We start from the raw sequence: 16,224 nt of genomic DNA, 5'->3' as shown, positions 1-16,224 counted from the left end.
AAATGAACGAAAAATCGATCAAAATCAGACTTCCCATGAACATCGACATGTTTGTACCTCAACCATGCTTCATCTCGATGTACAGGCTCGGCTCTAACATCGAACCCAAGCGAACGATGTACAAACTCTAGTTCAAACATCCGTGTACATACACCGGGTGCGTACACGAGAACGATTCGCACAAGGCAAAAAAAGTCGACGCTAGTGATGCTGAGAATGAGAAAAAGAAAACTGGTGCCACGAACCAACGTGTACGCACACCGTGTACGTACACAGGGTTCGGGTGTGCAGGCGAACATGTGCACGTGTTTCGGTACGAAATATCATGTTCGAGTTCATACACGAAGTGTGGGTTTAATATGAGCACAGAACCAGAGCGAACATTTTGAACGATGTTCATTTGTGAAGAGTGATCAAAATTGTAAAATTTTAAATAAATTACTTTGAAAAGGTTACTTAACCTCATTAACTGGAACATGTGAGGTAGGGCATCGCAATTTTTTTTTTAAATTCCCAAAGGCCCACCCTCTCATATTGTGACAAATGTCAAAGTAAGCTCAGATGCCTAATTTCACATCATTTGGACAATACTAGACTCCCGCCCAAGCTTGAAATTTTTGAAATTGATGCTATGGGAAAATATGGAGGAAAAATGTATTAAATGCCATAATTTATGAAGTAGCAATCAGAAAATTACAATTTATACCTCTTTTAAAGCAAATAATCTTAGTATTTGAATTGAAATATTTTTGTCTCTAGAAAAATACGAGAAAGTGGGGTATTGGGTCATTTTGTCCCCAAAATCCCCTATTTTTAATAATTTTTCTGCTCCGTGATGCAAATTATACATATTTTGCAGCTTTCTAATATGAAAAAAAATCTCAGAACGGAACTATTTTGACCTTTGTCCGAATACGAGAAGTAGGGGTTATATGGCCTTTTGTCATTCATATTAAATTTTATCATTCTCACGTGCATATATTTCTATAATTTTTCACTCAATTTTAATAAATTATACATTGTTGAACGTGGAAAATTCTTAGGAACAAATTAAAAATAGGTTCGTTACCGGTAAAATTCAGAAACATCAAATTATCAGAGATATAGTCTCGATTCTACATTTTTATCATAAAACCGCATATATTAACTCAATTTAACAACAAAATTAATATTTAACTTATTACTATTAGTGTAAAATACGTTTAGGGATCACACGAGAAAAGATTCATTCCTGGAAAAATAGGGGAAGTTGAGGTATTAGGACATTTTATGAAAAAATGTGATTTGTAGAGTTAATGTCAAAAAAAAACATGCTTCTGAATTTTACCGCTAACGAGTCTATTTTTGTTGTATTCCAAATAATTTTCCACGTTCAACAAGTTACATTTTATGAAAATTGATTCAAAAATAACAGAGATATATGCACGAGAAAATGATAAAATTTAATAAGAATGACAAAAGGCCCTATAACCCCTACTTCTCGTATTAGGACAAAGATCAAAAAGGTACCGTTCGATTGCTGAGATTTTGCCACATTAAAAAAATTTTTTGCATGATTTGCATCACGGAACAGAAAAATTATTTAAAAGTAGGGGAATTTGGGGCACGCAAAGTTTAAAAAAATCACAAAAAAGTGTTTTTTTTCACGCTGAAACTCTTAAAGCCTAACCCCCCCCCCCCCCCGCCCCACCCCCCTTAATGGGACGATTTTTTTGTTTTAACGACATTAAATTATCAAGACACTGGAAATTGAAGCATATTTTTCAATATTAAGCGCCGTAGTTCTCAAAGGAGAGCAAGGAGTTGAAGGAAAAAAGTTTAGAAAAACGTGGAAAAGGGTCATATGAGCAAGCTTAGACTTTACCGGCGATTTAACCCTTTGTCTGCTACTGCAGCAGTCAGGATATTTTGGTATTAGAAATGCGAATCACCTGAGTCAGCGGCACGTTCGGACGAGCGTAATGTAACTGTGCACTTCATGCTATCGGAACCGACACATTTTAGTCCGCCACATAGAATTCGCCATTTTTATTTTTTTTATTTTGATGCATATTAACTAAAATGCGTTGCGATTTCCATTTAAATGTTCAAACTAACTTGATAAAGATAATATTGTTAGAGTTGTTAGTATTTTTGTCATTTGGAAAATTAAATGTTATATGTTTTTATTGTTCCAATTCTCGTCCGAATTGTAGTTTTGTCCTGAAGATGAAGGCATAGACCTTCGAAGCGTTGGTGATAGATGCAATAAAATATTATTGTAAGAAACCCGTGACCAAACTCCACCTCTCATTACTTAAATTCGTGTTTATAAATCACAAAACTTTTTTTTTCAATTTTGGCTGAAACACCGCATATTTTTAGTGGAGTGCCGCCATATTGGATCGGCGATCTCGAATTTCGAAAAATTGACTTCAGATTCGTAATCAGCGATGTCTAAAACCCATAATTTCATGTAAATGTTACAACATACTGACATTATACTACAAGTAATTCATCGAAAGTTAAACTTTTAACGCGTTTATGTGAAAACATCATTTTTCAAAACTGCGTTTCATCTCATTTGAAACAATTTAATTTAAAGCCTCCATATTTTGGCCTCTCAAAAGAAAAACCATTTTCAGTGAAGAAATGACCTATAAAATCTACAAATTCTTTGTATTTACTAATTTTAGTGCAGCCCTCAAGTGGAACAAAGGGCCAAAAAATCGATCTCAAAGTTTGAGATCGCACCATTACGTCAAATTTGAAGTTTATTATTAGTTTTGTGTTTCAGATCGATCGTGAGACAGATCGTCACCACGGGCGCCATTTTATTTCCCTTAAGGCTTTAACCTCGAGAGTACAAAATAGATAAAAAAATAAAGAAATAATCGAATATTATTTCTATCGACTATCCTGGGCGTACTGCTTTCCACTTCTTGTGTTAATTTTCTTTCTTGGTGGTAAGCAATGGTCAGATTTATCCTCTGCCGCTTGTTGATAAATCCGTCTGCCATCTCCCTCGCTTTTTGTTTGTGTCCAAGTCGTAGTCGCATGAGTTTTGATTTTCGCTGTTACATGTTTGGTGCTTTTTGTATTTTCGATTGACTCTGGAATAGGCGTCTTCTTTCTTGTTTATATCTTGCCCAGTTACGTTAACTATTGGCTTGGGGATACCGTGGATTATTGTTTGTCCGGAATTTATTTTTTGGTCGGCTGTCTGTAGAATATCAGCAGATATCTAAAACTGTTTGATACAATAATTGGTTTAGTATTTTACATTTCTAATGATATGTGCTCATTCCATGTTACAGCTCGTGTTATCTGATCTTTGATATACTTACACAATTTTAGATATATTTAGATAAAAAAGTTTTTCGGATCTATTGATTTATCATCCTGCCAAGTACTATCATATCGTACTAGTGACAAAATCCAAAATTGCAACATTCCACTGTGCCACTGGACCGGAATAAATGGATTCAATAATAAGAATAGTTATTCCCGTGTGGTTCTTGTGGAGTGAAGCGATTCAAATTGTTTTTGTGCATTTGTATTTCACATTCACACGGAAAGAGTACCATACATGAATAGTGTAGGTAATGATAATCTATCTCCCCGTTCAGTCAAACTGTCATTTGCGGTGCAACATTGTAGTCACGGTTAGGGAGAGATTATTTATGAGCTCCACAATAGGCAATAGGACACGAAGAGTACAGGAAAAACTGAACCATACAAAACTAGCAGTAATAGCACATATGATACTTACAGGATTTTACAAGCAGCTTTGGAGTCATCGTAGTCGTATCTAGAAGGGAGGAGGAAAAAACTAGGTTGAGCAAATTTGATGTAGGGGAGCTGTCAATAATTAATCAAATATGAAGCAAAAACAAGCATAACACCGATTCGACCTTCCGTAGGTCGTGTTCCGTTACGACAACGAAACAGAGTGGGGACGGTAGCTGCTTGGTGTTGTTTTTATTTATAGCGTAACGCAGAAATATTTTTTTTTCGATTCCGAGAAAGATTGTTTCTTATAATATACGGTACCAGCTTCCCTTACAATGATTGGCAGAATTAGAGACTATTGATCAACAAACCTGCAATGCGAGAAACGCAACTCAAGTATAACTATTGACGATTAGCCGGTGGGATAACGAAAACCGACAGGAGTAACAACAAAGTAAACAAACTGCCAAAGGTACTCAACTCACCCCCTCGAAGCCTTGTTTTTGTTTCGACACGACGCCCGTTCAAGTGACACTTGCACTTGTTATCGCAGCTGATGATGGTTGCGGGGTGCCCCACAATAAAGGGTGGTGGTGTGACCTTGTACAGGCGATAAAAATACACATATGTGTACCTACGAACTAGCGACGACTTACTGAGTGTCTGGTGCCGCTGGCGATTAGTCCTGTTTACGGAATGCTTTAGACCGCACAAAACCGAAGGTACTTAAACGGACGCGACCTCAGCTCGCAATTGATTCATCAATATTGCAACTATGTCCCAACGATGGAAACGGGAAACCGATCAGATTTTCGAAATGGGGGTTGACGCTGCCTCAGTGACGAAGCTTTTTGTTTATGAAAAGGTACTACTACGGAATCGTACCCTGAGGATGAGTTGTGTACCTGCTACTCAACATGTACCTACAGTTACGGAAGAGTCCAATAAATTACTGAAGAGCTTGCGGCTTTGATTGATAGGGTAATTTCATTGTAAAATATTTTAAATTTACAGTCTGATTACACCTAATTGGTGACCACCGTTTCGGGGAAACCATGGTTGAGTTATATTCAAAATGTTGATAATCTTCAATGGTTACCTCATGCATGGCTCTAATGATTGTCACGGTTCAGATTCATTCCCACTTGACTTATATCAGAGCTTTCAAGTTTAACTAAGCGTAGGAAATTTGTCACGTCGTTTTTACGTATTCGCACGACGACGCATTCATTTCCATGGGACAAAGTCGCGGTTTGTTGTTCCAGCTCCTTAGCGAGATTGTGTTATTACGATTCTGAGAATTGAATTCGAAATATTCCGCTAATTTTTGGAGGCAGCTGCCAATATTGTGCGAGGAGTTTCCCGGTAAATTTTCCACCACAGTAGCGAATTCTTAATAGTGGTTGTAACATTGTTTATTCAGTGGTTTAACACATATTAATTCATTTGCGCTGATGTAATATGGCCAATCACCACCATGAACCATGATTTTTAATGAATTTTACCTGAGATAAATATAAGTGCTAATATAATGCTCGTTCCTACTTTGTGCTACTGCTTTTGTCAGTTTCTGATTTGAAAGCGGCAATTATCTTTACTCAATGCCTCATTAGTTCGAATGGTTGGTTGAAAATAAACCCTTTATAAGGCAGTGGCAACTATGTTGCCACCATTTCGTTTCGTTCATATCGCAGGAATATGAAGTGAGAAGTGTTACAGTCATATCAAATCTGCTTGTTAGGAATCTGGAAATTCTTCTTATTAATTTTTATTGAGATACAGTGAAAAGTGTTATATTGGTGAGGAGATTTTTGAAAAAATATGGCGATTTCCTTTTGGACAATAAAATTAGCTCGATTTTGAAAAAATACTCTAGGCCCTATAAGTTGGTGATGCAAATTTGTTAAAACAACTATTTTAAATCCAAATTTTTTTTTATGGGTGGTAAAAATTGCAAACAAAAAGATGGGTGGGTAATGTCTGGGACATAACCGAAGTGAAGTAGAATACACTTACACTGTTAATTCGAATGTGGCACTTGTTACTATCTTCTGCATGATTGCATTAAAATCAGTTATTACGGTATTTCAAGTAGAAACCGAAATATAACCGTTACCCGTACATTATTACTGTAAATAAATCGCATGTTTGCATTACATTCACAACAATCACTTGCGATGGGTGGCAAATTTCAAAGTTTCAACCCGCTAGGTTGTTTTCGAGTGGGTAGTACTATCTATACTACCCACATTACCCATCGGCCCTGATTATTGAAATGAATGTGGAATTCAATAACCCTGCAATCAACACGTACGATAATAACCGACAGCGAATTTAGTATCAGGACATTACTTTTCATAAAGCATTTAACTTAGAGCCGCGAAATTCACTAACAAAATAAATAAAAGAACATTGAGTCATTAAGCCGAACATAAAATAAACCCGTCTTAATGTGGATGCACAAATCCCGTCATACATGCACCTATTATACAATTAATCTGGTTCTACAGATCTTTAGAAAACTGTCTTTATAGCAGCATATACGATGATATGTAAAGTAATGCGTATCATTTCATAAGCTTAAACTTATAATATCAGCATCCAATAAGCAAACATCATTTCCTTCGCACAACGTAACCACCTAGGAATGGGCGAAGTCGATGCGATTTTTTCAAAATCAATCTGTTTGTCTCGAAACATGGATATTTCGCATCCGATCTTCTCGGCCCGATCGTTAACTTAAAAAAAACTGTTTTAATCCACCTAGCGGTGCAATTGTGCCTTTCTCAATGATGAACACGAGAATTTTTTAGTTGCTTATATTTATTAAAAGCTTTCAAATGTATACATTACAATTTTATTATACAAGACTTGACAACTATATACAAGAAAAGAAATCATTATTCGAGTTCTAAAATTTTGCAAACGGTAATATTGAATTGAAAAAAGGAGCGAAATCGGTCCCAAAAAGTCGATTTTGATAAAAAAAATTCGAGATTACATAAAATCTTAGTTTGTGAAAATCGGCCCAACCATTTCCGGGAAACTGATGTGAGTTCGTCAATTTTGAAAGATGGCCGCTTTTCCCGGGCACTTCCGGAACCGTCTATGGTGGTCAATGTTGTCCGTCGGTGATCTAGAACAGCAAATTTGAGAGACATTTTAGCGAAATTTTTACCATTTCTGCTTTCATCGGAGTATCGGTTTGAATTGCAATTTGCTATGTTATCGCACGCAACAACCTGTAACTCCGAAACCGGAAGTCGGATCGGGATGAAATTAAATAGCCATTTACGGGGGTGCAACACCTTTCATTTGAGGCTAAGTTTGGTTGAATCGGTCTAGCCATCTTCGAGAAACCGATGTGACTGTTATTCTGAATTTGGATACTTCCACCGGGGCTTCCAGAACCGATGATGGTGGCCAATGTGGCCAATAAGACTTTAAATAGATGTTAGTGACCTAATACTACAAATCGAAGCAGTTGTGGTCATATTTTGGAAAAAATTTCACCTTTATACATTCATTGCAGAATTTATTAAAATCGACATTTTCTGCGTGATCGTGCTCACCACCCTGTAATTCCGGAACCGGAAGTCGGATTCATCAGAATATAAATAGCAGCCTATGGGAACGTTGTATCTTTCATTTGAGACTAAGTTTGTCAAAATCGGTGCAGCCCTCTCTGAGAAAAATGAGTGACATTTTTGGTCACATACACACAGAGATGCACATACACACATACATACACACGCACAGACATTTGCCGAACTCGACGAACTGAATCGAATGGTATATGTCACTCTGCCCTCCGGGCCTCCGTTAAAAAGTCGGTTTTCAGAGCAATTGCAATACCTTTCTATTGAGAAAGGCAAAAATCAATCTGGCAAAATCGATGTTTCTTTCAAAATTCCCATTGAAAAAGATACGATTTTCTTACAATCGATCTTTTTGTCTGGAAAAATCGATTTTTTCATTCGATCTTTCCCGGTCCGATGTTTGACAGCACCGATTATTGTTGTATAAAAAAATCGATGCAGCAAAATCGATTTTATTTTTCGAAATGCCCATCAATAACCAGTGCTAATCAAATCTAATGTAGTATATCGTCGCTGTTGTGCTATCTTATGACAAACGCCATTCTGGGGTAAACTGAGTTAGATATGCCACATTACTGGTTTGAAAAATCTCTACAAAGTGGCGTTTTCAGAATTTTGAAATTCTACTTGGTTACTTAGATATTGCGAGAAACGTCATGAGAAATTGTGAGTTTTTTGCTTAAAATCACTGTATCTAGGGATTTGCTTGTTATATTGAAGTTTTAGATGTTTTTATGCGTGAAAATGTCTGAGGAACACAATGACATAAACATTTTCAAAAGAAAATTACACGAGTTGTGAGAAAAACACAGTTATAGTTTTAAATTGGAAATAAAGGATATTTGGCAACACTGTAACTAAAAATAACTATTTTTTCTAGATGCCCTGACTCATTCCCTTCAAAATGCATTTCACCGATTGTTTATAGCCCATATGAACGCAAAGATATGAATAAAAGTTAAAAATTGATGATTTTTTTCTATGGAAAATTTTTCATGCACGATTATGACACGTTATACAAATTTTGTCATCAATACACGCTTATGACACGTGTGAGTGCGACTTTTGTTTACATTCATAGTAAAAACTCGCAACATAGTCAAGCGATCTTCGTAATATTTGAGAGATTGATGAAGAATAGATAGAAGCATTAATTGTCTTCTTTGGAATGTTTATACCATTTATAAGTTTCAAGATATTCAATCTCAAACTTTAAAAATCGTTTTTCTCGAAATGTGCTAAATGGCGCTTGTCATAAGATAGCACAACAGCGACGATATACAGATGTGGCTAAGATGGCACTCTGGTATTTGCACGAGGAACCTTACATGAGTGGTGTTGGTGATATCAGAATAAATCGACTTGCTTTCGTCATACCGTTCGCGCCGCTCCCGTTAAATCGTGTGAACGCTATGACGTCGACCAGTTGTGCTTCGGGATTGTTTACATATTTTTGGTTTACAACATTAGCAAACCGTGTGATCTACTACACCTATTTGTACCACATTGAATCAAATCGTTAATCGCACCCGCACTATCGCTTGCAGGCGAAAAACGAACCAAACAGCGCACACCAATGTATACTCAAGTAGACCGCTGACAAGGGCTAATTTGTTTGCCGAAGAAAATATTCTCCGGGTGGGAGATTTTTGTTCGAATTGTTCCTGCTTTCTAACACGGAGCTGCACAAATTAATCCACGGAGATGAATCCTAATAATCACCTTCTCTCCCGGTGTTGACATACAGTCTGCGGACATCTGACAAGTGGACTTGCTGAAACCGACTGAAATGACAATTCTTTATGATCCAGATTTGCGGCTCGGGGCATGAAATTATCGGGAACCAATCAGGAACGAGCTTCAGTCAGATGATTTGAATCGGTTTTTTCGTGTGTGTGTGTGTGTGTGTGTGTGTGTGTGTGTGTGTGTGTGTGTGTGTGTGTGTGTGTGTGTGTGTGTGTGTGTATGTGTGTGTGTGTGTGGGTGTGTGAGTGTGTGCTATCTTACACCCATCAGAAATGAAAATGATGGCTTCTGCTAGTAGCACGTATCGACATAAACTGATTCATCCACCAGTCGTGTACAGCTGACAAATATTTCTCGGTATCGATTTTGTTGGCTATTTTCGGCAAATTTGAGACTAAGAGAAACGAAAGCAATGAAATTGGAAGACGGATAGGCATTCTAGAGCGAATCAGTTATAAACTTAGAACGGAAAACTAGGACTAGGCAGGCTCATATGGACATTGGGTGCAACGCCCAACTCCTACTTAGCAGAGGTAAAGGATTCTTCACATTTCTTTTCGATCATGAGCCTGCCTAGTCCTAGTTTTCCGTTTTAAGTTTATAACTGATTCGCTCTAGAATACCTATCCGTCTTTCAATTTCATTGCTTTCGTTTCTCTTATTCTCAAATTTGCCGAAAATAGCCAACAAAATCGATACAGTAGAACCTTGCGGCAATTAAAACAGAGTAACAAATATTTCTCGGTATTGTACAGCCATCCGTTCGCACCAAGCAACCAAATACGAATGTTGATAGAAAGAAATCTGTAGCGGACATATATTTAAAACTTTTCATCATTTAAGTGTTCGGTTGGTGCACCATATTGACGGCTCTGACCGAGATGAGCTGAAAATTTTCACCATTTTCGGTAGTTTTTGAAAGATTTTTATAAACACAGTATTTTTGGTATTAATGCGTTTTATACATACTCCAAATTTTAATACTACATTGTGGAACATATTTTCGATAAAATTGCCTTAAACCTCAAATTATTCTATTAAGTATGATGGAAGTTATTAACGTTCAAAATCTGACGGCACTGCTACAGCCAATATTTTGAAACGGGAGCCCTATTTTGAAACTTCAAAAATATGTCCCGATTTTGTCAATGTCCCCGTTTTATCAGTCTAGAATCCACCAAGGGACTGATAAAACGGGTTTTCACCGTGTTCAAAAACGACTAAAACTCTATTATGAGGCAGTTCATAAATTACACTACATATTTAGGGGGAAACGAAGGAAGTATGAAGCATTTTGCCTTTCTCATATAGAAAGGTTATGCAATCACTCTGAAAAACGTCAACCTAATCCCGGCCCGGAGGGCCGATTGTCATATCCCATTCGACTCAGTTCGTCGAGATCGGAAAAAGTCTGTATGTGTGTGTATGTGTGTGTGTGTGTATGTATGTGCGTATGTGTCAAATAATGTCACTCATTTTTCTCAGGGATGGCTGGACCGATTTGCCCAAACTTAGTCTCAAATGAAAGGTGCAACCTTCCCATCGGCTGCTATTGAATTTTGGATCGATCGGAATTCTGGTTCCGGAATTACGGGTTTCAGAGTGCGGCCACACAGAAATTTCTCATATAAACTATAGGAAAAACTAAAAATAGAATTTTTATTTTTGATGCTAAATGTGTTCAAGGTGCATGAAACGTCGAGATTTGATGCAAACTCGAAAAAAAATTTGACGACGATTCACTTTTTTGGATTTTGGCACATTTTTGCCTTTCTCATATAGAAAGGTTATGCAATCACTCTGAAAAACGTCAACCTAATCCCGGCCAAATTTTTTTTTCGACTCGCATAAGGTTTCTGGATTTTAACACGGGCGTAGTTGATGGTTTACGGAGAGGGGTTACACCCCCCCCCCTCTACTGTTCACTCCCCTCCTTTAAAAATCTCCTTAAACCACCCCTCAGACCACCACCCCATCCAGCCCTCATACCCCTCCCTTTCAACCCCATCATCTTTAAACCACCACTATATCACAAAGCATACCAATTTAAGCTGGGGAGTCGTTCGTTCATGGGACTTTCGCCCTCCTCACATATCCACCCCCGCATGACAAAATGAGTTAGCAAGCAGATAACATTGATCTAATGATGATTAGGCTAATGGAGTATGATATTTTTTTGTTTCAAGTGTTTCACCGTCGACACGTAGCTCATCAAGTTCGTGGCTGGCATGCCATTGTGTATAAGTGCAAAGTGTACTAAGAATGTAATGGACATTTTCACAATTATGTTGAACATAAAAAGCCTCCGTGCCATAGTTTAGAGAAATGAGAAAGGCACAATTGCACCGCTAGGTGGATTAGAACAGGTTTTGTTACATAGTGACTAGAAAAAGGGAAGGGGGGGGCTGAAACATAGCATACCAAGTTTTTTGCTATAGGAAAAAGGAATTAAATAACACCTCCTTATCCTAAAATGTGAGTGTAATTTATGATATTTATTCTAAGGTGGGAAACATTTTGTAAATAAATTTGGCTGAAAACACTATAGCTCAAAATTCGTTTTTTTCATGGTCAAAGAAATTTTGATCCCCTTTTTTGCCACATTGGAAACACTGTGCACCTGTGGACTCCACTGTGCATTGAAAATTTCCAAAACAATTTATTTTCAACTGCCAACAACTTTCCCTTCAACATAATACTTCAGTCTACTTTCTACTTCTGCCGCAGTCAGACGTACAATCGAGCCAAGTGAACAACAGGCCTCTCGATCTAGTGTGCATTGTCTCGAGAACAAAGGAAATATCGGATTATTCTTGTTACCATGAGTAAAGTTGACGAAAAAGGAATTAAGATTCCCGTATACATTGAGAATGATTATATAGATGTAAGGTTATATGACCTATCACCTCGTACCCCTCCTGAGCCAATTGCAAAATGCATGTCGCAATACGGAGAAGTAGAATCCGTTACACCTGATACTTGGAGAAACTTCTTCCCGGGTACTCCTAACGGCGTTTTTGTAGTGAGGATGCGGGTTGAAAGGCCTATACCCTCCTACTTGACAATAAAACTCAATACTTACGGAACTACAATTATGCAAACTACGCTATGCACCCATGAGGGGCAAACTCCTACGTGCAAGTATTGTAATCAGACAGCTTATCATGGACAACCTTGCGCGGAAGATGCAGAGGAAAATACATCTCAACCGATTGCCAACTCATCTACGGCAAACCAACCTAAAACAGAGTTTTCAATACCAATGCCTGAACCACAAACGGTGGCCAAATTTGTGGCAGCTGTTCAGACCATAATGACAACCGCAAAAGAATCATCCAGCACCCCAAAAGCAACTGTAAGCAACTTCGGCAACGAATGCAGTAACAATGACGACGGATTTACACTGATCAACAATAAGTGCAAGAAGCAAGGGAGAACATCTGATCCCGGACACCAAGCCAGCTTCGTCCGGGACGTGAAAAACAAGAAAGAATTAAATGACCCCCCTGACGCTGTTTGCCAACAGACCTCGCGAAAAAAGGTCTCCGCTCGCAATAAAAAGTTGCGCGCACGAGATCCAATTAATTCATTCTTGTTTGTATTTTTATTTTTACATGTATTGTAAACGTATAAAAGATCCACGGCTCCGTTAAGCTACCGCTATGAGCCGTGTCAAATAAACGAATTAAAAAAAACATAATACTTCCCCGAACAGTTGAAAACATTCCATTTTGATGCATCGTTGGACCCCCCCCCCTGCGCATTGAAAATATCCAAAACTATTGATTTTCAACTGCCAACAACATGTCCATCAATAGGCATTTATTTCTAAACAATTAAAAGATGACCACATCAACTTCAACTCCAATAAACGGGAAAGTAACGCAAAATGTATCGCGATAACCGATGAATTATCGATGTTGGCGATGAATACGATGATACAATCATTGACGATGACGATGAACGCGACGATACATTATCGTTAACGAAGTTTCCGATGACGATACATTATCGTAAACGAGTAACGCCGATAAATTATCGTGAAAAATGTATCGTATTAATTACCCACCAATCAACGAAAATGAAACAAATTGTTGGCGAAGGAACAAATATTCAAATATATTCTTTAATTTTGTGTATGATAAAGGCGTATTGAATTTTCCAAGAAATAAGCTGCTTAGTGAACCGATCTCCATGTATAGTCCTGAAAAAATTCTCTGTCCGTCGTTATCAAATACCGCTGCGCTGATATTACAGAAAAATCAGCAGTGCACTTCTGTTTGCCCGACACATGCTGGAAAATCGCGATTTTCGCACGTTGCTGTCGAAATATTTTTATAAAAATTAGCGTCTATATTCAGGGATATTTAATATACATCACTTGTAGGTTGAATTGTCATACATACACTTAACTTTACATTCTCCGGAGCATATTTGCTGACAATGCTAGCAAATGTTACAAATTCGAGAATTTCATTACACCTGTGCAGATCCTTAGCGGACTGGTGTTCGAGTTTTCCCCTTGCCAAAGCCGCTAGCCTTAGAAAAGTACTGAAATCTTGATCTGCTTCCGTTATGATGAGCTATGATAAGTGTACCATGACCATGTCAACAATACATTATTGTTCGAAAGTCGAACCGAAAAAGGAAGCTCGTCGCTGTTGTGCTATCTTATGACAAACGCCATCTTGGGGTAAACTGAGTTAGATATGCCACATTACTTGTGTAAAAAATCTCTGCAAAGTGGCGTTTACAGAATTTTGACATTTTGCTTGGTTACTGAGATATTTTTAATTTTGTGCTTCAAATGACTGTGTCTGGGGATTGGTTCAAATTATCTTAATGTATAAGATGTTTTTATATGTATCTGAAAAACACAATGGCATAATCATTTTCAAAACAAAAAGAAAAAAAAAACAATTTTTCAACCATCAAAATGGTTTTAAACTGGAAATATAGCATATTTGGCAACACTGTAACCAAAAATAACTATTTTTTCTAGATTCCCTGACTCATTTCCTTCAAAGTGCATCTCATCGATTGTTTATAGACCAAATTAGACCAAAGATATGAATAAAAGTTAATAATTGATGATTTTTTTCTATGGAAAATTTCCCATGCACGATTAAGACACGTCATACAAATTTTGTCATCACACGTGTGAGCGCGACTTTCGTTTACATTTATAGTCAAAACTCGCAACATACTCAACTGATCTCCGTAATATTTGAGAGATTAATACAGAATAGATAGAAGCATCAATTGTCTTCATTGAATTGTTTATACCATTTATAAGTATCAAGATATTCAATCTCAAACTTTAAAAATCGTTTTTCTCGAAATGTGCAAAATGGCGCTTGTCATAAGATAGCACAACAGCGACGAGCTAATTAGAGTACGCTACGCGACGCTACGGTGCTGCGTATATGGATGGTCAACCAATCAATGAGCCTCACTATATCCCATTCCTGTATAATATTTAATTTATTCTTAGAATAATAATATATCGGAATAGCCAAAGTTTGGCTGCCAAAAAGTGCATATGAAAACAGGATTTTTTGATGAACATAGTGCAAATGTATACGGAAAATAGTTTTCAAGTTAAAACATTAATTTTGCAGTATTAGTTCCTTCAACAAAAAGTTTTATTTTTGTGATACCTGTAAATTTGTAGAACATATTAAATTAATTTCGCCTCGTAAATTAGGTCGGGTGTCTGTGGTATCTTCGACGAAGTTATTCAAAACGTAATATTCTACAACTTGGCCGAAGATATCTACTCCCTATTTTTTTTGAAAGAATGTTTTGCTCAGGTACTCTACAATAGTATAATTAAAAAATTATTTACAAATGAATGATATGGCAGAGTAAATTTGTTGACGTATTTTGACATATTTATGTGATGGAATGGGATGGAAAAATGGAAACCACTACATTGCACAAGTTCGCTCTGTTATCCTAGATAGGCCTGACCGCCCTCAAATAATCCCACCGAAATTCGTGCTAGCTCATAAATTTTTGTAATTTTGGTTCAAATAAGCCACAAACTGACTATGGCGGACGGTTACAGACAATACGATCCATAAATATTTACACGCAACAACATTACCATCTGAGGAAGGCAAATTCGAGCTTTATCAGTTTATGACCGCGGTGGCTGACGCGAAGAATCCCAACCAACGCCACCGGCACCGGATTCCTGTTCGCCATTCTCCGCCTTCCTCCTTCAAATACAATCACTATTATCGTGATGGAGAATGGGTGGTGGGTATTTATTTCTGATTTTTCATCGATTACTTGTCTCACGCTCCAGGGTGGACACTCGACACTGGCTGGTTGGTCGGTGTAGGAAAGCCGTGACAAAGGCTGAACATCACGTCGCTACTGTGAGGCATAGCGAAGCGGAAAATGATCTATGGTTGGGTCCCGTTACTCTCGATGGAAACTTTAAGCAGATGAATTGTATCAATTTTGAAATAATTTCGTTTTAACACAGGCTTGAAAATTGATGTCCTTCATTGTTATCCCTTCCCGCGCGAATTCTATATCATCATTCGCCAAATAAAGCAACCTAATTTGTAATTGAATTTCGACCCAACCCAACGGCGGTTACCCGGGAAGCTCCGCGCAATGATAACAAACCGTTGAACGTGACAACCGCCCCAAGAGCCATCATCAAGCGCGGAAAAACAACACCAATGTGCGTGCTCTCTCGGTGGTCGATATGCCACGCCGCAGCACACAGGCACCCGAGCACGCCCTCACTCTCTCTCAGCTCTCGACAGCAAAAAAAAAATATAATTTCGCTTCTGTTTCACCTGCTGCCCCCCCGGTGAGTGCAATTGTTTACACAACCCTTATGGCTGCCAGACATCAACATTATTGCGCTACAGTCTGCAACATTGTATACACTGAAACCTCCATTTACGAACCAAACTGGGGGTTCGTAAATTGAATTAGTTCGTAAAAAAAGTGTTCGTTATTTGGGATTTAGTTCGTAAAAAAAGTTTGCTTCACATTCTTATTAATATTCGTTGATTGAGCAATATTCTCGATAACCCTGACAATATGGGTATTTTTGGAACGGGCTTGACAAGTAGATGCTGAAAATGGACAATTGGAACCGTTTTGAAATCCAAGATGGCGACTTCCAGTTAAGCAATATTCT

The 16,224-nt window shown here is 37.8% G+C and overlaps 1 protein-coding gene across 5 annotated transcripts in view; it reads right to left on the bottom strand.

The window, feature by feature from the left end:
• LOC131691280 (basic helix-loop-helix ARNT-like protein 1) overlaps positions 1-16,224 on the bottom strand; it is a 261,600-nt gene that overhangs the window by 70,318 nt on the left and 175,058 nt on the right. For 3 of the 5 annotated variants that reach the window (XM_058977559.1, XM_058977556.1, XM_058977557.1), the window contains exon 3: positions 3,752-3,790. The exons of the other annotated variants lie outside the window; for them this stretch is intronic. In XM_058977559.1, the coding sequence (XP_058833542.1) occupies positions 3,752-3,790 (39 nt within the window). The remainder of the gene's footprint in view (positions 1-3,751; positions 3,791-16,224) is intronic. 5 annotated transcript variants of the gene reach the window in all.

The sequence above is a fragment of the Topomyia yanbarensis genome, chromosome 3, assembly GCF_030247195.1.
Source record: "Topomyia yanbarensis strain Yona2022 chromosome 3, ASM3024719v1, whole genome shotgun sequence".
NCBI classification, from domain to species: Eukaryota; Metazoa; Arthropoda; class Insecta; order Diptera; family Culicidae; genus Topomyia; species Topomyia yanbarensis.
Note: the sequence above shows the minus strand (reverse complement) of the source record. Positions and strands in the feature narration are given on the sequence as shown.